The 27,058-nt window shown below is 41.6% G+C and overlaps 1 protein-coding gene across 5 annotated transcripts in view; it reads left to right on the forward strand.

The window, feature by feature from the left end:
- Positions 1-23,724, forward strand: part of ZRANB3 (zinc finger RANBP2-type containing 3) — a 91,278-nt gene extending 67,554 nt beyond the window's left edge. For all 5 annotated transcript variants that reach the window (XM_090045854.1, XM_090045851.1, XM_090045850.1 and 2 more), the window contains 7 exons: positions 1,563-1,654; positions 4,264-4,365; positions 11,140-11,282; positions 15,919-16,065; positions 16,980-17,382; positions 19,608-19,739; positions 23,294-23,724. In XM_090045854.1, the coding sequence (XP_089901980.1) occupies positions 1,563-1,654; positions 4,264-4,365; positions 11,140-11,282; positions 15,919-16,065; positions 16,980-17,382; positions 19,608-19,739; positions 23,294-23,392 (1,118 nt within the window). In that variant the 3' untranslated portion in view covers positions 23,393-23,724. The remainder of the gene's footprint in view (positions 1-1,562; positions 1,655-4,263; positions 4,366-11,139; positions 11,283-15,918; positions 16,066-16,979; positions 17,383-19,607; positions 19,740-23,293) is intronic.
- The last annotated feature ends 3,334 nt before the right edge of the window (positions 23,725-27,058 follow it).

Below are 27,058 nucleotides of genomic sequence, written 5' to 3' on the forward strand. Positions count from 1 at the left end.
TACTATGGCAAACCTAACCCATCAAATCTGTGAAATAGCATTAAACACAAGCTCTGGGAATGCAAAACAGTTTTAACTAAGTGTAGAAAACCGTATATTTGAAACCATGCTTCAGCCTATGCATGTAGACTGCTGAATAGGCAGCTGTGTTTAAGCATAAGCTAGCCTGATAAATTTTCAGATTGGCTGAAGTTTTTTGTGCAATTCTGGTATAACCATAGATGCATATAGCTTTCTTTGGCATTACCTGGTAAGTATGGTATACAATGAGCTGCCTGTTAACAAAATTAATATACCTACAGTTTATCACCTTATTAACAGGGCTAATAGTTTGTTAGTATGCTGCACGTTTTCTAGATAAATTATAACATTCAGTTGAAACTAACTTCAGTTGTAACACAGACTCTTAATTTTAATTTTCCTCCCTTTTTTTTCTTCAGTTTTCCGCCACAATGTTACTTTCTCTTTATTTTTAACTTGACTGCTGTAGCTTGGAGTGGTACTGTGCAATAATCTTTACAGCATTTATAAATCTATTTCCAAAACAGGCCAGTGTTCATATAGAGCCTCTGTCACAGGTAGTCTGTGATGGCCCACGTTCATTCTCGCATTTTGTTTAGCAACACCTGGAATAATCTAGTATCTGAAAACTTGAGAATAGTGCAACTCTCTGCTTTGGTAAAAACTAACTTTTTTTGTAAACGCATGTAGTGAGCTAGGTATTTCACAGAGCACCTATTAAATATGGGTCTATTTAAAAAACCTACCATTTTAATGGATGACTAAACTAAGTGAATGAAAGGGATGGATGGATGGATAAGTGAATGAAAGGGATGGATGGAAAAGAATATGACTTTGCAAAGAGAATATGGTTACCAAATTTAGGCATATCTTTGTATTAATGTCTCAAATGTATTCAAGTGTGAGGACTTCTCAAATGGTATGAATTAGGCAAGAATGGGAGCATGCTGTTGTCAGGATGCTTCAAACTTATAATACTTCCATTGGATGATATAACAATAGCATTCAAAAGCTCCAGTCGGAATCAGATCCCTCAGGCTTAGCACTATACAAATGCATATGCAAAACCAAACCCTGTAGCAATGATCTTGCATCCAATGAATGAAAAATACAGTATTAGGAGGATTTCATGTACTGTAAGTCATAATTATTATACAACAGCTTTAAAGCTGATGCTAGAGGGAAGTTTATTAGAATGATGTTGCTTAATTGAAAGTTGAAACTTATTTGTTTCAATCTGAATTTCACCAACTTTTTATAGTCTTCTGAGGAATTAATTTTTAGGCAAAAAAGCTAATAGGCATTGAATGAATAATGTACATTGTTGTATAAGAACAACTCCTGATTACTTCAGAGTTACAAATCTCTTAGTTGCTTTTCCCTAGGAATAAGCTGCCTAGGTAGGATGTTCATCCAAAGACTTTTAAATTTAGTTACCTGTTTCTGTGGTTTACATGATCATTTTTTCCACTTTTGGTTATGGTAATAAAAATTAAATGACTTATTTTGGGGGAAAAATCAGTCTTGTTTTTCATTTACAGAACCCACAGACAACACGGGTACTTTTTTAGCATATGATGGGCTCATGTTCTGTGCAAGCAGGAATACTGACAGAATTCATCTCTACACAAAGGTAAGCACTAGATTGCTCTCAGTAGCTCTCTCTAAATTTGCCATACCAGTTTGTTTTTTAGCATACTAGCATTTTATTTGTAATGTAATCTTTCACGGTTATATCTGTATTTCCATTTTAATTAGCATACTTTATAAAAAAATGTCTGTTTTTCCTATCTCCTAATTATTTTCCTTCAAGAAATTAAATAGTTCACTAGACTAACTTTTCTCTCCTAGGTGACAAATGAACAAAATTATCTTCATAATAGATACATATTGAGTTGATTAATTGGATTAAATGTCAGAGGCGCAGGTGTTCATTCCTTTATTGCAAAAAAGAAATTTGATGATGTTTAGTTGTTAGAATTGTAAATTCTTTCTTCTCTTCCTGTTTGTAAAGTTTTTTCATTCTCTTTATTACTACAAGTGAGTTGGAGGTGGAAAGCACTAACATCTTGTCTATATGCTTTAGGACCTAATTCAAAATTAAAACCACAGGGAGTCACAGTAGTGTTTTTAATGGGCTCTTCTGAACAGTGATGTTGATCTGGTGGACTACAATGGCAAAACACAAATACATGTTTTCCCTAAACACCCTCAAGCTATTTTAAAATGCTGTTTGAAAACTGCTTTAGCAAACTCATTTCTTCAGATCTGATATGACTAAGCCACCTGCTTTGACCAAAAACAACAGAAAATTATCAAATTAAGTTTTCTTCAGTTGTTTTGCAGAATATCTGAAATGATAGTTTGTGCTATTATTTTTGATTCTAAACTATTTACAAATCTTTCAGTTAAAGAACTGCACTAAGTGTATTGGGTTATACATGAAGGTAGGGGTATGCTTTCCGAGGTTCAGCTACAAAGAGGATAACAAAAATGCTTAACTGGCAGAAAGTTCAACGTGTCAGTGCAAATTATGACAGTTCCTCATTTAAACTAAATGTGCAAATGTAATGTTTCTTCTTAAATTAGGCATGATTAATGGTGCCATGTCTATAAGACCCTACCATCCCCTGAATAAAATTAATATAGAAAATTCCCATTGGTACACAAAGCAATTGGAGTACAAAAATAGCAATCAATGATCTTCATTGTTTTCTGAGAAAGGGCTTGCTTGCTTCTACCTCTCTCACTCTCTGACTGCTGCTTTGGGAGTTAGAAATCTTCAGTCTAATCCTTCAGGCTAACCATTGCATTCAGTCCACATGCAACTGAAATGTGCATCACCCAGGTTTTTCGTGTCTCTCCATGCTTGAATGTTTTATATTGTTTCAAACAACCGTACTGGTTTATTCATTGTGAATTTGATAAAATATTTTTTTAAAAACTCGAGAAAACAGAAATTTGTTGAGGTGACACACATGAGCCAGCAATAGCATTTGAGCCAAAGATCTTTATGTCTTCAGTGCAAATCTATGAAACTCTAGTTCTAGAAATGTCCTCCTCTGAGTGAATAGTCAATACAAGAGGAGAAGATGTGTACTTTGCACCTCTGTTAGCTATATGGGTTCTGGTACCATTTTTTTAGAAATCTCTTTGGAAACCTCTCAGTTGCCCTATATATAAAATAGGCTAAATTATACTGGCTGCCCTAATAATTTGAAATAAACCAGAGGCACAGCTTATAATTTTGGTGCCCTGGGACAAGTGGGGAGAAGGTGAGTGCTTACCTCTTTGCACACGAGCTGCTGCTGCTACCTCAGTGCAAGCTCCCCTAACAGGCTGCTGTGGCAGTACAGTTCCTTGGGGGCTATTTTTATGTTGCACCCCTTGTATTGGTACCCAGAGCTCATGCTCTGTACCTCCTGCCCCTTTCCAATTATGCTATTGCACAGAATTGAAACTACTCTGAGAGTGAAGTGAGCTTAAAACTGATGATTTGGTGGTTCCCAGTCTGCCCCTTCCACTTGGCTAGAAGTTGAATTGAAGAGTTCCTAGTATTACTGTGGCACCTGGGAACCCCGGTCATCAACCAAACTCTCACGGTGCTCGGCACTGCCGTCTCTCCTGTGCACTGTGATATTTGAGAGATCACTTCTCCACAGTCAGAGCAGTTTCTCTGAGTCCCGGATTTGGCTTTGGGCCACAGGGATCCTACACATTGAAAATCAGTTGGGAAAGAGCTCGTTCAGATCCCAGTGGAGAAACTCGACCTATATCACATCACTTCCTAGACACTGTTTTCAGGTGAAATAGAGTCATTTTCTCCATTCTAAAGGAGTACGTCTGTATCCATTCTTGTGCTTCTACAGTGCTTTTACAATTAACAGTTGAAATACTGCTAAATTGTCATATTTAATTACATGCAAAGTACTGTAATTTCAGATCTGTTCTAAAAGAAAGGCATATACCACAAAAGGCAAACTTGTAATCCTCTTGACTTGCAAGTACTCTACTATGAATTGAGTTTCTCAAGTCTATACAGCATTAGTGTACAACCATCATGAAAATGCTTTTAAAAATATTTTCCTGTATTGGTGCACTGGATTGTTGGGCTAACTGTTGAAAAAAATGTGTACTTTCTTTCAATTTAAGATATTGCAAATGTAAATAAAAGTGAAGAACTTGAAGACCTTGGTTACCTCCAGATTTAATAGTTTTAATCAAATTGTCTTGCATCCCTAGGAGGGAGAACCACTAAACTGTAATTTCATTCCATTGGATATAAAATTGGATAACTGGGAGGATTTACCAGAGAGTTTCCAGCAAAAACAAAATCGTTTTTTGGTAAGAGCTGTCTTGCAAATTTTACTATGAAAATGTTTAATTGGACTGGGGGTTTTTTGGTGGTTTTATTTTTTTTATAAATGGGGAACATTTTGTTACTCTGCTTCAGGGTTTAGTCACTGGTTACATTTTCATCAATGCCAGCAGATCTTATAAATGTTGATATGAATAATAAATGTGCAGTCTGTTACTTTGGCAAATTATAACACCTCCTGCCACCATTTCTGTAGCTAGAATCATCAACATATCATTTAATTTCTCATTTACAGGATTAGTAACTGATGTTCTTAAGTTAAAATCAGATTTTAAAGGTTATGCTTTAAGCATGGTAAACTGTGGCTGGAAATATGCTTGATTGCTTCACAGTTGCAATTTTGGGCAAAGTTGGAGGTCTCTTGATTCACCCTATGGTCATCCTTTTATTTGGCATAATTTTTATATCAATGGTAGAACAAGACACACTAAGACCTGTAACCTTTATAAAGAAAGAGATCTACAGCTATATGTTGGGAGAGCATTACAGTCACAAATTAAGAAATGCCAGATTTAAAGTTGTGCAACATGGCAAACTTAACATCCTTTTCTGAATGCTCATTGCTGTATTTTTAATAATGCAAACTGAATAAACCAATTCTGTCTTCTGGAGCTTATATCAATTCCTTGGTGGTTTCATCTGCAAAACTAAGGTCTTCATATCCACAGCCCAGATCTCTATGAATTCAGTTAATTAGTAGTGGTAGAAGGTTGTCATCTCTGTGGAACAACTGCTCATGTGGGATCAGGTGCACGATTTGCCACTGGATTTTTGAGCTTCTTGCTAGACAGCAGAGGAATGGTGAGATTCAAGAATCCTAGTTTCAAGTTCATGTTTTAAAAGGAAACATGCCTTGATTCTGGGGCTGTTCTGCCCCTATGCCTGCAGTCTGCCCTAGTCCTCTTCTGATTTTTCTTTCTTCAGGGAGGGAAAGCACCCATTACTTCCTCTACCTTTTGTCTGCTTCCATAACACCCTGCTATTCACCCTTTGTCTTCAGGTCAATCCCTTTCCCCTTTTTATGCCGACTAGGTGCTGGCTGCAAGGACATTAACAGCTTAAGAGAAAGAGTCTCCTCCCCATTGTGCGTTCTCATGCTCAGTACCCTAACAGCCAGCCCACAGTTGCTGGGAAGGGCAATTCCAGGAACAGCAGCTGCGGGCCTATGGCCAGCTCAGTTCAGCTGGCACATACAGATGATTTGGGGAAAGAATCTAGTGAGTTTGGCTCTCAAATTCTAACCAACCTACTGAATGTGAGCAGACTGAGATTATTTGGGTATATTTGGCAGATTTTCACAAGGACAGCAAAGGATCTCAAACCAGCACCTGTCCAAAATGCATGCAAACACTATCACAAAATAGTTTTAAGACTTCAATTTGGATACAATATTTTTTCATTAACTTTTATTATCAGAAGCCATTTTAGTAGAAATATGCAGCCCAGCTCAAACATCCACATGGAAAACTGCTGCCTGAAGAGCTGTAAGCAGTTTGAAAACAAATTAATAAAGAGTTATAATAAAGAGTTAAGTCATCTTAATTCTAAACATCAGTGAAAGGGGCTGCCTGTGAAGACATATGCATATTTTGCTCTATTTATTACAAATTAAAAGTAATCTCCATGCACCTGGCTGGTTACCATAGCAGCCTTCCTTTGGTGACCTGATAAAATTTTCCCTTTTGTTATAAATAGAAATAAATTCAGCCACAGAGATTGGGCTAATATAAAATATGCTGTCTGAACTTTCATTAAGAAAGCTTATTACAAAAGGTATTTTGCATCATTATAAACATAAGATTTAGAAAGTCGAACAAGGAACTCTTGTTAGCCATAGCACTGGAAAGAGACCTTGTGTTAAAAGCACACGTATTAGTTCTGAGACTATATCTATTGCATAGAGTTGCAGCTTTAGCAGCCAGAGGCTTTTTTAACACAACTGTTTTTATACTTCTTAATTCTGAATGAAAATTGAGAGAGATGTGCTATAAAATGCAGTTTTAAAAGAATTTTAAAAAATCCTATTTCTTTTCCTGTTGTAACATCTTATTTGACTTCTTCCATACTGCTCCATCTCATAGAATCATAGAAGTAGGGTGGGAAGGGACCTTATAGATCTTCAAGTCCGACCCCCTGCCAGGGCAGGAGAAAAAAAACTGGGCTCAAATGATCCTAGCTAGGTAGCCATCAAGCCTCCTCTTAAAGACCCCCAGGGTAGGAGCCAGCACCACTTCCCCTGGAAGTTGGTTCCAGCTCCTAGCCGCCCTGACTGTGAAGTAGTTCTTGCGGATGTCTAATCTAAACCTACTCTCCAACAACTTGTGGCCGTTATTCCTTGTTATGCCAGGGGGCGCTAGCGGAAACAAGGTCTCTCCCAAACCCTTCGGGTCCCCCCTAGTGAGTTTATAGACTGTCACCAGGTCCCCCCTCAGCCTTCTCTTGTGAAGGCTGAACAGGTTCTGGTCCCGCAGTCTCTCATTGTAGGGTCTGCCCTTTTGTCCCCGGATCATGTGGGTGGCGTCCTCTGGACCCTCTCCATGCTGTCCACATCCCTCCTGAAGTGGGGCACACAGAACTGGACGCAGTACTCCAGCTGTGGCCTGACCAGTGTTGCATAGAGGGGGAGGACCACGTCCTTGGCCGTGCTAGAGACGCACCTGTGAATGCACGACAAGGTCCGGTTAGCCCTGCCAACAGTGACCTCACATTGTCGGCCCATGTTCATCTTGGAGTCAATAATGACTCCAAGATCCCTTTCTGCCTCCGTGCTCTCAAGAAGGGAGTTTCCTATCTTATAAGTGTGCTGCTGGTTACTACTGCCCACGTGCAACACCCTGCACTTGTCAGTGTTGAAGTGCATCCTGTTTTTGTTAGCCCACCCCTGTAACCTATCCAAGTCTTGCTGCAGTCTTTCCCTCCCTACTAGTGTGCTCACCTCACCCCAAATTTTGGTATCATCAGCAAATTTAAACAGGGTGCTTTTCACCCCGTCATCCAAATTGCTGATAAAAAGATTGAACAGCACGGGCCCAAGGACCGAGCCCTGGGGGACTCCGCTGCCCACTTCTCCCCAGGCTGAATATGACCCATCCACCACCACCCTCTGAGTGCAACCTTTCAGCCAATCTGCAATCCACCTGACTGTGCCGGCATCAATGCCACAGTCACCCAATTTCTTAATGAGGGTGGGGTGGGAGACGGTGTCAAAGGCCTTGCTGAAGTCCAGAAAGACTACATCCATGGCAACACCTGCATCCAAGGCTTTTGTGACGTGATCATAAAAAGCAATCAGGTTGGTCTGACATGACATGCCTCTAATGAAACTGTGCTGGTTGCCCTTGAGCATCATCTCTGAGGCCGGCCCATCGCAGACGTGCTCCATGATGATCTTCTCAAAGAGTTTCCCTAGGATTGAGGTAAGACTGACAGGCCTATAGTTGCCTGGGTCCTCCCTTTTTTAAAGATAGGGACCACATTGGCTACCTTCCAATCATCCGGCACTTGGTCTGAGCATCACGAGCGCTCATAAAGCCATGCCAAAGGCCCTGAAATAACGCTGCTAGCTCCCTCAACACCCTGGGGTGGAGAGCATCTGGACCCACTGATCTGAACATGTCCAGCCCCTTCAGAAGCTCTCTAACCTGGTCCTCCCCAGCCTGAGGTCTGGAGGCGTTCCCCTCGAGTCCATCTGGCATCACAGTGGGGAAGTCCCGGTCTCTGCACAAGAAAACGGAGGTGAAGAATTGGTTAAAGAGGTCTGCTTTCTCCTCTGGCGCAACCACCAGATTGCCCAGAGGATCTTGCAGGGGCCTCACATTTCCCGGTGCTTTCTTCATCCTCCCTATATATTTGAAAAAGGACTTTTTGTTATCTTTGATTTTGGATGCAAGTCCTAGCTCTATGTCTGCCTTAGCTTTCCTGACAGCCCCCCTACAGGCCCGAGCAGAGGAGGTATACTCCTCTTTGGAGATAGCACCCCCCTGTGCTGGATGGTAAACTCCAGCAAGCGATGATCGCTATCACCCAGGTGGTCAAGGACCTGGAGGCCCCTTACCAGGTCATCACCTGTGGCCAGGACCAGGTCCAACAGGGCATTTCCTCTGGTGGGACTGTGCACCTCCTGAATTAAGTGGAGGTCCTGTATCTCGGCCAGGTACCTCCTGGAATGGTCCGACCTGGCTTACTGTTCTTCCTTGCAGATGTCCGGGTAGTTGAAGTCACCCATGACAACTACATCCCTTGCCTTAAGTGCCTCTGCAGGCTGGCCTGAAAATTCCCAGTCCAGCTCCTCCCCTTGGTTGGGGGGTCTGTAGTAGGCCCCCACCGTTAAATCCCTGTCCCCACGGCCCCCTTGTATCTTGACCCAGAGCACTTCAGCTTGCCCCTCCTGTCAATGGGGAAGAGTCTCTAATCTGTACCCTTTTTTTTTTTTTTTTTTTTTTTACATTTATACTCAAAGAGCAATTATCTGAAAATAAAATCATAATTATAAGCATCTAGTCTTCTGGCTCTGCGGGTTTTAAGGGAAGGATCAAATCACATTTGGAATAATCTAGTCCCCTAAGTAGATGCTTTTTCTGCATTGTAAAACCGTTTTATGGTTTGGCAGAAAGAGCATCTCAGACAAGGCTTGATATTTCAAATAAAAAGGTGTTGCAGGTCATGTAAAGGAGTATATTGGAAGAGCTGAATGGAGAAATGTAACTATGCTGGCTAAAACAGTCTCTTTCTCTTGGACTAAATTATTAGAAAGCTTTTTTGCAGTGAAATGAAAAGTAGGATAATTTGCCCCTACCCATCCCCCCAAATGTACATGCATGCAAACAAGCTGTTTTCCCATTAACTATATCCCTGACAACAAATTTAATTTTTTCCCATTTTCTGTAGTTTGTTTTTTGTTAGTTGTATTACTCATTCAGTCTATAGCTTCAAAGGGTTTCTTTTAATGACTCATTCTAGGAATACTGAAATCCCCTTTAGCTCTTCCAATTCCAAAGTATAAAAGCAGCAACCAAAGAGAAAGGTTCAGTTTTTACATTATGGTTTCTTTTTCTATTATGAAAAGCTGAATATAGCAGTAGGTGATTAGCCATATAGAAGAACCTATGTATTACATGAATCTGTGCTGGTTGAATTTATTACTGAATTCACTGCTTCTTGGAGATTTGTGTTCAAATTTAAATTGTAAATTTGTCTCTAGCCCAAAGAGGACCTCCCAGACAAGGGCCAAGTGTAGCTGATGATGAGTCTTCTGACAGCCTGAAACATTTGGTGTAGGAGGTGTGAACTGCCTACATCAGTGGGAGGTTCATGCTTCAACCTTGTTATGGAAATCTGAATATTACTATTAACTCTTTTGTTGCTCTTCAATTTAGAAAGTCTCAGCTATAACATTTGCTTGTGGCTGCTCGTTGCTGTCAAGGACTGCTGTGGTAGGAAATTCAGATTTGCCTTGACTTGTGCCTTTGAAGTGTCAAAAGCACAAATCCATATTTCTAGGTGCTAAAATCCTGATTAGTCCTGTTCTGTGCAGTGTCAAAACTTCTAGTTTCCCTGACAACCTCAATTTAGTTATGCATCTTTACTACTTAATTTTGCAGTACATGATACATTAGGGGCCAGTGTAAAATAAAATTGCCTTAATATTTTTGTGCAACTCAGCTTTATATTGCCCTGCTTACTGAATTCAGTAACAAATTATATATGCTAATTTGTCATAGATTTTTCTCTTGCATTGAAGTGCCACAGGAAAAGTGGATAACTTGTAGTGAAATAAGTGAAGCTGTGATTATAAAACATTTTGAAAATGAATATGCGAATACACTTGAATTCTGACTTCATTACTAACTGAACCAATTTTAATACTTTTGTATGGATCACAAATGAGTTTTCTAACTACGCAGTAGTACTGAAATATTTTTTAAGGAGACATAAATCTTCAGGCATTACACACAAACAGTTCAATTGATTTTTGTTAAAGCTTTCACTATTGCCTCTGCAATTAGATTAGTCTGTAAGAATTTTAGCAGTAATAGAAGAATATTAAGAAAAGTAATGAAAGCTAAGCGAAATAACTTTTTCAAATTGTGTAAAGGGATGCCATTTAGTCTAGTACTGAAACTAGTGCTGAATTTTTAAAACATGAGGCAAAGGTTGTCTGTGAACCTAATTATAGACTTTGTTCACAGCACTTTTATGGAGCCAAAACTTCCATTGTGAGACAAAGAGACAGTATTGGGAGTTTTGCCTAAATAGCACATAGCCTTCTGCCTACGTTTTTCCTATTAGCCAAGGTCTTTCTCTCAAAAGAGAGGGTTTGCCAATATTGCACCACCAGCAGATCCTCCTAGTAGAGAGAGCTAAGACTAGCAAGAGTTTTTTGCCCAGAATAGCTTATGCCAGTGCTTCCCAAATGAACTGGCTTCTTTGCCAGTATAATTGTGTTTGTACTAGGGCTTTTGTCAGCATAGCTATGTTTAGTGGGTGAGATTTCTTTTTTCACACTCTTAAGCAATCTAGCTATGCCAGCAAAACTTTTAAAGGTGAACTGTGCCTGAGTCTCAAGATTTTGCAGGCCTTTTGCAGCTGGTATCAAATGGTACAGCTTAGAAAGGACTGGGTTATAGCATGCAAACTTTTTCAGTTTGACATTTTTCAGTATACTAATTTAAGATATTATTCAGTATAAATAGATATTTATTTAATGCCTGTCCTCTTGACCTTGTCTCTCTCTCTGACAGATTTTGAGGTTTGTGAGAGAATGGAGTAATCTAACAACGATGAAGCAGAAAATTATCAGGAAAAGTGGTCAGATCTTTCAGAGCCCCATTCTTGTTGCAGAAGAGCTGTCTCAACAGCAGGCCAGACCTAGCAGCACAAAAAGGTATGTGTTTTTACTCTCCATTCTTTCTTTTGTATTCATTGCTGCAAGGGGGCCCATGTATTTTCTGTACCTTTCAGTAGAATCATGTTGAGAGAAACTGAACGTTGTACGACAGCTTGTCCTATAGGGACAAAATTATACATTCTGTGCATGTTTGAGCAAATCTGTTGGTGCAGAACATGCTGCCTGTCTCTCTCACTGTGAATCTAGTCCAGCAAATATTCTGGCTCTGCAGGCTTCTGCAGCTTTAAACATCCAGAACCTGCCAGAGATTCAGGAGAAAAATCTTTTCCTTCATGGTTTCCAAATGCCACCTATTGGCTTTCACATCTCATTTATGTTGGTGTTATTTATTATTCATTTAAGCACTAGCAGTGTGCTTGAAGCTTTCAAAGGTGCAGTTGCAATCCTGAATAGAGTATGGTCCTTTAGAGAATGCAGAATACACTGGGAGATGCAGAACAAGGTTTTATCCTCAGTAGTTTACTTATTTTAATATTTTTGGCATTGTGAAGATACAAACTTAGATACTTTTTTTGCTCTTAATTTTTAACTTCTTGGCTTAGCTAGTACTTCATGCGTGCATTGTGAGAGAATTTCCTGTTTTTAACTTTTTTTTTTTGCTCTGACTCACTCTTGTTGCAATAGGGGTAGCATTGTTTCCCAAAGGAGCACCTTTTGTATTTTTTCTATCTTCAAAGTTAGCTGCAGACTTTTAGAAAAAGGAAAAAAAAATGTTATTTGGCATTAGGTTAAACTAGGAACTTATATTTTAACACTGTGTTCTTAATCATTATAAATGCCTCCCATTCCAGGAGAAGGTAAGGTCTTACTCCTTCTGTACCCAGAAATGCTTGTTGGTACACAGTAAGACACAACCCTCAGGAGGGGACCTCTCTGGAAGTAATTTTTAAACAACAGGGCTGTAGAAACTCTGTTCACCATCGCCCTCTTTTCCATCTCTTTCTATCCTCATAGAAAAATAGGGCTCAACAAGACCTTAGAAATCATCTAGTCCAGCCCCTTGGTCAGGGCAGGTTCCACACTGTCCACACCATCCCAGGCAAATGTTTGTCTAACCTTATTTTACAAATTTAGGGATGGAGATTTCATAGTCTTTCTAGGTAATCTGTTTCAGTGCTTAACCACCCTCATAGTGAGAAACCCAACCTGTTTGTAATATAAACCCATTACTACTTGTCATGTTCCCTGTGGACACAGGCAACATTTGATTATTTTATTTTTTTTAATAACACTTTTTTAGTTCTGATGATTGTTATCAAATTCCCCAGTCTTTTCTTCTCCAGTCAAAATAATCCCAGTTTTTTGCGGCCTTTCCTCTTATGGTATGCTTTCTAGACCTCTATTCATTTTTGTTGCTCTCCTTTGGCCTCTTTCCAGTTGGTCCAAATCTGTCTTGAAGTGTGGTACCCAGATAAGGCCTTGCCAGTGCTGCATAAAGTGGAAATAATCACTTATCTTGACTTGCATATAACACTTTTGATAATAAATCCCAGTATACCATTATATTTTTTGCAATATTATATTCTTGACTTATTTAACTTTCAATCTGTAATACTGTAGCCTAGCCTGTTAGTCCCATTTTGAACTTTTTCATTTGATTGTTCTGTCCAAAGTGTAGTATTTTGCACTTACCCTCACTGAATATCATCCTATTTATTTCAGGCTATTTTGCCAATATATCAAAGTCATTTGAATCCTAATCCTATTCTCCAAAGTTTCTGTTCATCCACTGTGTTGGGTGCCATCTGAAAATATACAAGTATGAACAGTATTTCAGCTTCCAAGTCATTAATGAAGATATTGAAGAGTACCAGACACAGGAAAGACTACTGGGAAACTCCACTGGATATGTCCTCACAGTTGGCCATTGAATCATTGTTGACTATGATTATGACTATCTGGCTTACTTTACAGTAGTTTCATGTAGACCATATATATTTCCCTAATTCTCTGTAGTTGAAACCTCCACGTATCCCTAATACATCAACATAATCATAAGTAGGAATAAATTACCACTTATGATAATACGTTCATTGGCCCAATATTTATTTCATAACCCAGAATCTCTTTCTTACCTTTCTCAGCAATAGCTCTTAGCCAATTGCCTTATCTTCTTCAAATACCAGTTTCTTCTGTACTTGCTATTACATCCTTTCCTGTGTTGCTGAAAAGTAGTAGGTACCTAATCAGTGGTAAAATCTAAATTTACCTTTCCTCCTACTCTCTTTTCTGCCTCCTTTTCTTGCTCTCATAATGTCACTATCCTGTCTGACGTTAATGCTCAAAACCTTTAGTCCTGTAATAAGACTTTTCTTTAAATTTCTCACACTCAGGTTTTCTCATAAAGTAGTCTGCAATTATCTAAAAGCTGTTGTTTCCTCTTAACTCCTACTGCTAAACCCTCCAAAATGACTGCATTTTGGTGGTAGGCAGGAATTCCTCTAACCATGTGTAATTCTAGGCTTGCAAAAAAAGTATAGATCAGCAAATAGCAGCAATAAATAGGACAATTATAAACCTGGCTTAGGTTTGTTACTCTAGTTACTATATCAAACAGATCTGATAGGAGTTGTGTGTTCATAGATTCATAGATACTAGGGTCCGAAGGGATGTCAATGGATCAAGTCTGACCCCCTGCCCATGGCAGGAAAAGGTGCTGGGGTCATGTAATCCCAGCCAGGTGCTTGTCCAGTCTCTTCTTGAAGACCCCCAAGGTAGAGGAGAGCACCACCTCCCTTGGAAGCCCTTTTCAGATTCTGGCGACCCTTACCATGAAGAAGTTCTTTCTGATGTCCAACCTAAATCTGCTCTATCAGCTTGTGGCCATTGTTCCTGGTTACTCCGAGGGGTGCCCTAGCAAACAGGGCATCTCCATTCCCTGCTGCCCCCACCTGGTGAGTTTGTACACTGCCACAAGATCTCCCCTCAGCCTTCTCTTGCGTAGGCTGAAAAGGTCCAGGTCCCTCAGTCTTTTCTCAGCGGGCCTTCCCTGCAGGCCTCTAACCATATGAGTGGCCTCCTCTGGACCCTCTCAAGGTTGTCCACATACCTCTTGGAGTGCAGCACCCAGAGTTGGACACAGTACTCCAGCTGCGGCCTGACCAGTGCCGCATAGAGGGAACGCATCACCTCGCTAGACCTGCTCATGATGCACCTAATAATGCATGACAAAGTGCTTTTAGCTCTGCTAATTACTTCGTCACATGGATGACTCGTATTCAGCTTGGAGTCAACAATGACTCCAAGATCTCTTTCTGCTGCTGAGCTGCTGAGACGGTCATCTGCCAGCCTATAGGTGTGCTGGTGATTCCCTCTCCCTAGGTGCAGCACCTTGCACTAGTTTGTTGCACTGCATCCTATTATTCCCTGCCCACTTCTCTAAGCTGTCCAGGTCTGCCTGGATTTGGTTTCTTCCCAGCAGTGTGTTTGGTTCACCCCATAGTTTTGTGTCATTTGTGAATTTGGACAGAGTGCTTTCCACACCTTCTCCAGGTCACTGATGAAGATATTGAACAGCACTGGCCCAAGGACCAAGCCTTGGGGGACCCCACTGCCCACATCCCTCCAGGTCGATATCAACCTGTCCACCACCACTCACTGGGTACGACCCTTCAGCCAATTTGCCACCCACATGATTGTGTAATAGTCTATGCACAGCCATTCGATTTGTTTATGAGAATAGGATGGGATACTGTGTCAAAGGCCTTTTTAAAGTCCAAGTAGATTGCATCTACCTCAACTCCTGCATCTAGGTATTTAGTCACCTGGTCATAGGAAGAAACAAGGTTAGTCAGGCAGGATCTACCTGCTATGAACTTGTGCTGGTTGCCCTTCAGCATTGTATTACCTGCTGGACGCCTACAAATGTGTTCCTTGATAATTTTTTCAAGGGTTTTCCCAAGGATAGAGGTGAGACTAACCTGTCTATAGTTACCTGAATCCTCCCTCCTCCCCTTCTTGAAACTAGGGACTACATTGGCCCTTTTCCAGTCCTCTGGGACCTCACCTGAGCACCATGACAGCCGTGCCACTGGCTCAAAAATAACAAGATGACACTTATGAGTGTGTGAATGAGTATATCTGTTGATATGGCTACTGTAACTTAGTTTGCTTTGTAATTACATCTAATAAGTGACCAAAAATATTGGGTTGAGGACTGCTGAGTTTTTAAAAATGCTTTATTTAGAAGAATTAGTTTTCTGTGATACCACAATAAAAATGAAACCAAATATATGCAAAGTTAAATTTAGCAAGGACTCTTCCACATTCTCTTCCTTTGGTACATAAGAATAGAAAATCAGTGATATTTGCCTGAGTTGTTTTCTTTCAGTTGTTTTCTAATTACTTTTGAACTATATGTCATTCAATACTCGCTCATTTATTGGTTACAAAATGGAGCAAAGGCTGATTTTGTGGGGGGAAAAAGACAAACCTATCTCATGGAAAATAAATCCATTGCTCTCAACTGTATGTCTGAAAAACGGAATATTTGGAAGAGGATTTTCAACACGAGTATTGCTGCAGACAGTAGTAAGCAAGTTCTGTAAGTGTTTCGTTGTCTGCTATGCATGACCAGAAATGGGAACGCTGAAACTATTTGTAATCATTCTAGGTACATGACAAAAGAAGATGTTGCAGTTGCTTCACTAAGCAAAGTGAACAGCAGTGGGGGGAGTGTACGTATGGTTTCAAAGGAAGCTACATTTTACCTGAAAATTGCAGCTACTTCTGTGGGAGAAAAAGATGGCCCTTCAACAAAGTAAGTTCATCAGTGTTAACAGCAGACAAAATAGCCATAATGTAGTGATTAAACTATTGATCCTCAAAATCTATTTTTATATTGGGTAATAAAATTATAGGGTATGAAGACTTATGTTACTGCAATACTTTGTTTAGATGAGGGAGTTTCTTGTGCTAATTTAACTAAATTGCATTTCCTGTAATAATAACTAGACTGCTTGTCAGTGCACAACTGAGTCCATTAAAATGAAAGAAGAGAAATGGAGAGCTTTCACTCAAACAAGCTTGTGAGTATATGGCTTGGAGACATAGTGTCTCTCTTACTCCATTTTAAATTAAATATAATATGGTAGAGAGCAGTGTCTAAAACCACCTGGAAACAAGCCCAAGCTTGCTTTTTAAACATTATTGGCCAACTAGTTTTCAGCTGCTGAAGACTACAGACAATATAGAATCCTCATCCAAGTCAGGCTATTATCAGATAGCCATGAAAAATGTTAGGAAGGTCTCAGTATTTTTTTTTCTGAAAAGAATCAATTTACTCTGGCAATTTACTTTCAGTTACGGGCAATAATTGTCATACTGTACTCTAATACCCCACTTCTATGCAAGCACACCCCCTTTAATATGTGTGCAAACTAGCATTTCCAAAGTAATAATGGAAAATTGCAGGTAATAATCAAATTTACATATGCAAATGCACTCGTATGTGTAAAAATCCCTTTCAAATCTGGTCATAAAATTCTATTAAAAATATAGTCCAAGGAGGGTTAATTACATTGTGCAGTGAATAACCAGAAAAAAGTATAAAATTAATTAAGGTATAAGATATAAAAGAAACATAATAGTAAATACTACGGTATTAGTAGTAAATACTATTAGTATTGATCAAGATCAGTTTTATTAAATAACTGCTACTTGTCTTCCTAACAGGTTGCTTTTGGAAGATGGAAAAGACTCTCCAGTTCTTAATTTAGTCTCTGCTCAGGCTGAAGTTGTGGAAGATCCTTCTGTAAAAAAAGGCTATATGCAGGCTGTAGATAATAAAGGGAATCCTCTTTGCCTAAATTGTCAACATCCAACAGTTCAGCTTGACCAACACTGCAAATCCACTGATTGGGACACAAGATTTTGCTCTCATGCATGCCAAGAAGACTTCTTGATTCGCTCAAGTAACAGCTACCTGAGAACTAAAGTCTTTGAAATCGAGCGAGGTATTTGCCAGCTTTGCAAACAGAATGCTCAAGAACTCTACCTTAGCCTCAGAGATGCTCCTAAAAGTCAGCGTAAGAAACTTCTGGATAGTACTTGGATGTCACAGCTTCCATTACGACAGGTAATATCAATAGTATTTTAATCTATTATACATAATCACTTCAGTTCAATTGTGGAAACTTATGCTCTTCAAGTTATTTTAAAAGGGAAGCAGTCCAACACAAAGATAGTAAAAAAAACACTCTGATGGGCAGCAGTTTAAAGCACTAAAATAACTGGAGGGCAATCTGATCTGATAATGTACTTCTTCCTATTTCTACAAATCCAAATATATCTTTAACTTAAGTACTGCAGTTGTACTGTGCCAGGCAGTGGCCTGGCTTCAATACACTGGCACTTCTGAACTGGAAATGGTATACCTGCATTTGTATGGCACGATGAAGTGTTTTATATGGATATTTCTTGTTTTTCAAAATTAAGCTTATGAAAATATATGGAATGAGAGCTTGGGCCCAAAAACCTGAAGTACCAGAGAGAGGAATTAGATGTGTAGACGACTGCTCACATAGTTAATCGTATCTCATCTGTTTAAGATGGCATGTACCTTGGGAGTGAGCTTTATCCTATGCCTCAGTTTCCTTGTGTTACAGCTCAAAGATTTTATTTAAAACACTAAAGGCCTTGTAGCTGGAAAAGCTGTGAGTGTCAAGGGACAAAGCTTAACATCACATGTTGTTACAAGAGATGTAGGATTTAGATATAGCTGTCATACTGTTGATTTTTTCCTTTTTAAAAAATCATTTTATAGCCCAAATTGCTGATGAGAGTAGAACTTGCAGCACTAACAAACATTTAATAAATGGTACCAAAACTGGGCATCTCTTCATTCTTATTTGAGGGCCTCTTGTGCTTTACCATTTGTGGCTATATCTTAAAAATCGCATCCAGTTGTGGGTGCAGCTCTTGTCTTGTCAACAAACTGCCCCCAAGAGACACTGCATTTTGAATCCGTTCCACAGCATGATGCCCAAATTACCATATCCTGCATGTGAGAATGCACAGGTATTTAGGGTTGTTGGTTGGAGAAGTGTGTTTGTGCCTGAAAGCTTGCAAAAAACAATTTTTCCAGCTATTTGGTTGGTCTAATGAAAGATATTGTATCTAGTTTAGCAGTTTTGGTGTCCTCCTCTTCGAAGTGCTTTAGTCATGCTGAAGAGTTTCATACACTGCAATCAGAAGCTCTTATTAGTTACAACTTCACCATAACTCCAAAGTAAAAATACAACAGTGAAGGTTAAAGCATCTCAGACCTGGCTCACTTCAAGTCTGCTCAAAATTCTTTCGCTAAAATCCTTGACTCCGAAGTTTGTCTTTTTGCTTATGTCCGGTGGACGCTCATGCTGCCACTGGCTCCCCTGTCGTCTTGCCTACATGAAGTGCAAGTTTCTCATCTTCCTGCTGAAGCGTCATCCTGACCTAGCTCTGATGATCTGTTCCATGAACTTTTCACAGCTGACATTTGTTTCATTCCACCCATGTTCCAATCTGAAATGGGACTTGGGTGGAGACGTTTCGGTCGCAGAAATGACAAGCTTCGAGACCTCTGAAGAAGCAAGAGTAGAAAGTTCATTCAAACTACAAAGATAAGACCTTTCTCCTTTTCCCCATACAGCTTTTGTACAGCCAGCACTGGTAGTATTCACCTCTATAATACCTTTAAATTACAATAGTTCTCAGCCTTTTGAAATTAGGAATGCAGCTTATCGTGTTGCTCATTCTGACAATTTTTGTCGTCAAACTAAAAATTTAAATATAGTAGAAATTTTGAACACGCTTCTAAATGGCAAGCATGTGGTAATAATCTGATTCTTTGTTTTGTGAGCAGCAGAATGAAAAGTGCAACAGGTTTTTTTCCGCTTACTTTTGTTTTTAATATTTTAATATTTAAGTGTAAAATAACAAATTTCAAGGCGAGTTGCCCATGAAAGTCAAACAAATCCTTTGTTCTGCGTCTTTTCTCAGTTCGAATTCTGTGGAGGAGCACAGATGCGTTAGGATTTGTTTGCATGGAGTCATGGAATTAAATAGTTGATGTAAAATATACCAAACTACTGTGGGCTGAGGGAAACTGTACTATCCAAAGTACAATTTCTGGTTACCTGCTAGCAATAAACAAAATAGCAAAGAGTCAGTTTTTTCCTTCTCTCAGTGAAATCTATTTGAAAAATATTTTACTTTACTGTTTTGTCTGCTCTTACTATATATCCATGATCGTAGAACATTGCATTTTGGTCAGCTCAGAGTGGTCCATTTACAAATCCTGACATTGTCTTTTGTTTATTGTAGCTAAATGAAATTATAACCAACCCAACAGAAGGCCAGTTCTGGCAGGTGGATCATATCAAACCAGTTTACAGTGGAGGAGGACAGTGTTCTCTGGAAAACCTTCAAACTCTATGCACAGTGTGTCACAAGGAGGTGAGTGCAAATTGGAACATATCATCCCACACTGTTCATAGAAACTTTACAAGAAAGGTTTTATGCTGCGCATCTTCTCCTCTTGCATATGAATGGGTTACCTGCCAGAATGTGCAATTGGAGGTTTTAGGGCCAACTTCCATCCTCCTAGAAATCCGAAGGCACTGAACCATGTTCAGGAGGCTCTAGAGGGAACTGCTTAGTAGCCTGAGAGTGAATTTTGCCTTGCTGATGCAAACCACTGACTCTTACTTTGCCATTACATAAAGCTTTGAACTACTTTCATGCAAGGGTCTCGCTCTCCATACAGACAAAAACTCCCCTGGCTATTCTAGAGGAGCATAAAGAAACCTAGTGCTATCAGAGCTCTGACTCTGAAGCAAATCCTTACGAATTCTAGAGGTTCTGGTTCCTAAAAGGACAAATGCAAGTGTCCTGTTCATAAGAAAGTGATGGTTAGAAAGGAAACAATGGGAAAATTAGTGGTTTTACACCCTTTCTGCTTTGTCTTCCAGTCCTAAGGATTTTCCCCTGAACTAAAAGGCACAGATGTTTGCAACATGTCTTGGCAGCCATCAGTCCTCGGGATCATGGGTGTGCATGTAAGAGGTCTATGTGACCATCACACCAGGACCTTCAGCATGTACCCCTAGGCAAGAGTATGGAGGAGTGGAGGCTGTCCTAGATCTACCATCCCTCTTTTAGGCCACTGAGAAAAAGTCCAAAGGCCAGACTGAGCCCAGCCGTTCAGTGCCTCGATGGTTGTAGCTTCTGCCAGAGAACAATAGATTAGATCTGCTGACTGCCTGACCCCTTTGCAAGGGCACGTTTCTGTCAGGGTGATGTCCCTTAGCCTTTCTTCAACCAAGGAGTACCCACAAGACAGTGGAGCGAGGGTTTTGAGGTGCCTATACTCACCTTACTTTGGAGGTTGCAACATTGTGGTATTTCATAGGAGCTACCCCCATGAGTAGCCCCACCACGTTGCCACCAAGCCCTGCAGTCGGGTGCAGTTTACATTTACCCAGGAGCATTGCAGCGTATACAGGCAAGCAAAAATGCCTGTTACTTCAATGAAATCTCGTTTTAGCCAGCAGGGTAACGGTAACAATTCTTGTCAGGCTTTCAGGCCACAGATCCTTGCTCTGCTGAAGGTAGGGGCCAAAGAGTGTGCAAGAAAGGAATTGGTCTCTCTTCCCCCACAACCCTCTCAATAGGGTGGCTCCATACTAAAGTGCAAGGAGCAGTGCAAGCAGTCTGTGTCCCCACAAGAAGCACAGAAGTACTGGTTCCCCCATGTAAGCATGTAGGAGTACTTAAGACACTGGGAATAGTGCAAAATTCTCTGTTATGACCGCACTGATTCCTAGTTCTCAGAGTGAAGCACCAAGTGGCATTAGGGATCTCTTTAAAAAAATTCAGGCTTGTGCTGGAAAGCCTAGAGAAATAGGGGGGCACTTCAGGCTCCTGGGGCCAGCTAGCAGGATATTCTTATGTTCAGGGTATTTGTCCCTGCATCCTTTTCCATGGAGTCATTCTCAAACCAAGATTAGCAGTGTGCTAGTTCATCCCAGCAGACAGCCAGAGGTACAAGCATGCACACCACCAGAAAACCATAGATAAACTCCCTGTGGTGGTCCCTGAACAGGAAGCAAAGGGCCAGCTTGGAACTGAAAAGCAAAATGAGATAGAACGAGAGTTCAGAAAACACTTCGTTTATCACATCTGAACAGCTATTTCTTGTTAACGAAGTGCAAAACTCAAGTATTCTATAAAACCACAAGGAAACTTATAAGTTGCGGGAACTTCAAGTGTGCCTACTACTGGTGTGACTAACCTGTGGCATGCCTGCCACAAGTCGCATGCATTGCCATTGTGTGTGGCCCACAGTCTTCTAGGAGTTATGGGGACAGGGCTGGGGTAGGAGTGGGAGTGGAGTCAGTGCTGGGCTGCAAGCAAGGAGGGGTGGGGAAGGCAGAGGTGGGGTCTCATTGTACCTGTTGACCATCTAAGCTGCTCCATGGTGAACCGCGCTCTGCCGGAGGGCCTGGGTGGAAACCGTTCTGCACGGCTGGACTGGAGGGGCCGGGTGCAGGACACAAGTGCAGCAGCAGCAGCTGGTTTCTTTTTCTTCCTGACTACGCCTTCTCTATCCCTGTTCACTGGTGTTTGGCACCGTGCCACACCCCTCTTTCCCCTGCCGACAGGGCACAAAGGGATGTTGCCCAGGGTGAAGAACTTGGTAGTTGCATCTCTGCCTGGACCCAGGCAACTGTTGCAGTTGTGTCCTGTATCTGCCACCTCTGGCCCAGCAGCGTAGGGCTGTTTCCACCTGGCCCCTCCAGCTGAGCCGAGTACCCTGTGGAGCAGCTGAGCAGATCAACAGGTGCAGTGCAAACCCCAGCCTGGCAGCCCCAGACCAGGACCTGCATGCTCACAGCAAGCTCCAAGTCCAGGGAGCCCAGAATGAGACCAGACCCATCATTTCCCCGTGCCAAACTGTCTGTGCCAGGTGCCCCCAGACACAGCAGGGCACCCCTCATGTAGCTCGAGTGCACAGCAGCGGCTTTCCACACTTCTTTAAGATGTTCACAAGCAATCCTTTTAATTTTACTTTGTTCTTTTTAATTCTAAGCCAGGCAATGCAATACAGTAGAACAGGAATGGCACGTGTGCCGCGGGCAGCCACTGTGTGTGGCATGTGAGCCCTGGCTGCTCAGTAAAGGGGTGGCCGGAATGGAGGCAAAGGAGCTCGAGCCTCTGACAAGGTTGCCACCAAGAGCCAAGTTAAGACTTCCCTGGCCCTGAAGCTGCTACATTAGGAGGTTTGGATCCTTGCCATACTAAATTGCAGCGTTTGCTGGGCCAGGGACAAATTAACTTGGCTCTTGGCAGTGACACATCCTCTCCCGGCATCATCCTGCTGCTGCCCTGTGCCACGGAGCCTGAGACTCAAGCCCTTCTGCCTCCGTTCTGGTGCCCCAGGGCACAAACTCTCTAAGGCACTATGACTTGGTGATGACTTGTTACCACAGACAGAATAGCCAGATTTGAAAAAGGAATAGACATACTCATGAATGATAGTAATTATTAGCTGTTAAACAGAACTTTCAGGGATGCATCCTCTGACATCCCTAAACTAGATGGTAGATGAAAGGGAGAGTCTGACGGGGTAGATCTTTGTAGAGCTCTGTACCCTATTCACATGCTTACCTGTAACGCATCTACTGCTGCCACTGCCAGAGGCCGGATACTGGGCTAGATGGACTATTGATCTGACCCAGTGTGACACTACTTCGGTTCTCATCTCTTAATTTAAAAAAAAAGAGCGGTGTCGGTTTTTTGATGTGCTAAGTAGCTCAAAGGATGAGTGTGCCTACTCAAGGTTAATTCAGAACTTTGAAATCTTATTAAATAGTGTCATAAGTGGTTTCAACACTATTTGGTCAAACTTGAGGCCTTTAACTGATTTGAATCAACTCAAATGTGAAATGCTGTTGCTAAGTGAGTTGATGTATCAAGTACAGACTTTTTTTTCCCCCCCCTTTTTTCAGAGAACTGCAAAACAAGCTAAGGAGAGAAGCCAGATGAAGAGACATTCTTTAGCTTCAAAGTATGGAAGTGACATCACAAAATTTTTTGTAAAGATGTGAAGTATAAAGATGTTCAGTTGGACATCGATATAAAATTCTAAATCTTACAGTCAAAACCAAAGGTTGAGGAAGAACGTGTTGCTGTCCATAACTGTATCAGTTCTTCAGAGGTCATAGAACAGTGTCTGGTGTTAATTTACTGTGATAAATTATCTCATTACGTCAAGAGGTGAAGATGCACTGGTAAATTCCAAGCGTGGTCCTGGGTTTTGTTGTTTCTTCAAACCTTTATGCTGTTTCAGTATAGACATATTTTATATGTTCTGTATTTTTTATCATGCTGTTAATTTTTGAAAAGTCTCTTCGAGTAGATAAAACTGCTCTAATTATCATCAGCCTTGCGTTGTTTTGGCATAGATGGGGGGAGGGTAACAGCTCATAATCAAGGAAATGTCTTTGCTTAAAGCATCATAATTCATCAAAATTGGTTCAGACATTACATTTATATATATCTTGCGATGTCTGTTTTGGACTCTGTTGCTAAATAAAGTTATTCTTTTTACAGTAAGGATTTTGAAAATAAGATGAAGTACGTAATAAGTTTTGGCTTCTCGCTAAAACCATTGCAAATCAACTTCCTACTTCAGGTGCCAGCTTTGGAGCTCTTCTAAAGTTCTTTTTGAACTACAAAGAATATGGAAATCTAAGGTAGATGAAATTGAGGGTGGCTAAAAACACACGCTGCTTCAATTTCATGCCATTTTATCTTCTTAAACTATACAAAATGGAAATAGTGGTTTGTTTGTTTTTTAAACAGTTCACATGTAGGTATAAGTAAACTCATGGTTGTATTACCTAAACATATAAGGAGATATTGGATTCTCAAGTGGAAACTATTAGTGATCCCATGCAGTTTCCAGTATGAAGGATCTTACAAAAAGACTATCTGTGATTAAACAAAAGTTCTAAGATGAGCAATGCTAGCCTCAGTTTTTTGTAAAATATGATGTGGCAAATACAGGAACTGTTTTGCTAGTAAATAAAAATTAGCAGAATTGACCCATCTGAGTGTCACTTATCAGAATAAGTGTATAGCATACTGTGTGAATCTGTGAAACCTGCCTCACCTGCTAGTCCTGTGGATTTATGGCATGAGAGTTGCTAACATTGGGACTGAGACTGGAAGATCAGTAAAACATATTTTTAGTCAGCACAGCTTTACTTAAAACTGCTTCATGAGATTCTGTAGCATCCATTGTTCACTTCATAAACTAAATGCATTCATACTTCATTTTCCAAAACAGAAGACCACAGCTCTTTTCTGTGGTCTGCATAGCAGAATAGGATCATTGGATCATAGGAAAGAAGGGCTAGAAGCGACCTCACAAAGCCAGTTGGACCAGCCTCCCGTTCCATGCAGCATCATCCCTGACTGAACCATCCCAGCTGAGTGTCTACCTAACCTCTTGAAAACTTAGCAAGATGGAGATTGCATAATTTTTTTGGGTAGCCTTTTCCCATGCATGACTGCCCTTGTAGTCAGAAAGTTCCTCCTAATCTCCAAACTCCTCTTGGTTTGGTAGCCTGTAGCAGACGCCCACCATGACATCCTCCCTTCTGCTCTCTGCTATGACGAAGGCAACAGATAGATGCTCCTTGAGTATTACCATTTTTATCCAATTTGTAAATTGATCAGTCAAAAAAAAGCCGATTGCTGATTATGTCGATTTTCCTTTTATTGGTGCCAGTCCAATATGGACTGACGTATTGGTGCACCTCTAAAGGTTGTACGTTAAATACAGTGAGAGTTCAAAAACTACTGCTGAAACAGCCCATTGAGGTAAGCCATGTGTTGATGGAGTATAGCTGTAATGGGCACTAAGTCTGTGCGAAGCAGCAAGTATTTGCTTCAGATTCAGGCTTGGCCGATTCGGAGGGACAGTGATTTGATTCAGTGATTCGAATCTCTCTCCTGATTTGATTCAGCACAAATTCAGAGATTTGGCTATAATCTTCACAGGCAGCAGTCCTCCACAATGCTGGGGACAGCTGGTAAGTCTGCTGCGGTGGGCGAGTGGGGAGGGAAGAGGTGTGGGGGGTGCAGAACAATGCCTCCACAGAGAGAGAGGGACTGGGTTTGGGAAAAGCTGCCCAGCTGCGGGGGAGCACAGGACTTGGGGAGCGGGGGGCTCCTGCCACTGCACACCTCCAGTCCAGAGCTGCTCTTTCGGTGGCTCCTCCAGCAGCTCTCACCGCCCGTCTAGGAGGGCATGGGAGCAGGCATGTGACTCCGGATTTGTGCGGGGCGGGCTGCCCAGCCTGGCTGGGTGGTGGAAGGTGCTGGGAGCAGGGCTATGCCCTCCTACCATTTGCCCATCTGGGGCAGGGGGGTGCAGGACAGTGCTGCTGTGCTACCTCAGACAAGTGGAGCACAGCAGCAGAAACAGCTCCAGCTCCCCCATGCCTCCTGGACAAACCACAGCTTTGTCCCACTGCCCTGACTGGGCAAGTAGCAGCAGGGCATGGGGCAGGCGCATGCATCTGGATCGGGGAGGGGCCGTGGGGAATTTCAGGCTGTAGCCCCCCCTATAGCCCCTGCTCCACTGCGCTCTGCAGGCTGGGTGGAGCCAGGGCTGTGCTCTGGGCTATGCATCTGGAGCACAGCCCTGGCTCCACCTGTCCCACAGCACAGCCCAGCGGCGGGTGGCTGGGGCTAGCCTCCCGGAGCACGGCCCAGCCCAGCCCAACCTGTTGCATGCAGATCCGGGGCCATACGCCCGTTCCCATGCCCTCCTGGACAGGCAGCAAGAGCCATTGGAAGAGCAGCTCCCGGACTGGTGGTGCGTGGCAGCTTGCAGTGGCAGGAGCCCCCCTCCCCAACCTCCCCACCCCAGTTGGGCAGCTTGTCCCTGCCCCAATCCCCACCTCGCAGTGGGGGCGTTGATCTACCCCACCCCCCCAAGCTCCTTCCCTCCCTGCTCCACAACAGACTTACCTGCTGGAGGCAGCTGTGTCCAGTGCCCTTGAGGACTGCTGCCTGTGTAGCGTATGGCCAAATCTCTCCAGATTGATTCGGAGGCTTCTGAATCTATTTGGACCTTTTAATGGGTCTCTCGATTTGATTCAGATTCGGCCGCTGAAGTGGGCCAAATTTCTGAATTGAATCAGCTGCTGGAGCTTCATACAGCCCTAATGGGCACATGGACTCTGGCATGCTGTGACCTGCTGAAAGTATCATGGAGGTGGCTTGTACCATGGATGTGAGCCCCCCGCTTCTGGCTGACTCTTGTTCGCATTACTTAAATGTGGAGTGATATTAATGAGTGATAAGGAAAGAAAGGTAGGGTAAAGGTGTTCCTTCAAGCATTAAGATGCACAATAATTATGAGTACATTGCCAGCATGCCTAAAAGCTAGCTTGAAGGGAGCTTGAATGTAACACCTATTGTGTCTGACAGCCACCTGTCTGTACGTTGTGACTGTCTTTTCATCTGCCCATGCCTTAGGAACAGAACAAAAAGGACAGAAAAGCTACTGTCTAGACAGTGCCAAAACTTGTAGAGCCTCCTTGTGGACTCGTAGCACAAGCTATACGTGATTAAATTCTATCCCAGATTGAAATACAGGGCAAACTATTGAGGTAAGGAGCAAAAATCCCTACTTTTGTGCCTGTCATAGAATTAAATTATGAACTTTCCAAACTGAGCTATAGGCAATATTGTCTTAT

This window comes from Crocodylus siamensis, chromosome 4, assembly GCF_052110815.1.
Source record: "Crocodylus siamensis isolate JL-2025a chromosome 4, ASM5211081v1, whole genome shotgun sequence".
NCBI lineage: Eukaryota > Metazoa > Chordata > Crocodylia > Crocodylidae > Crocodylus > Crocodylus siamensis.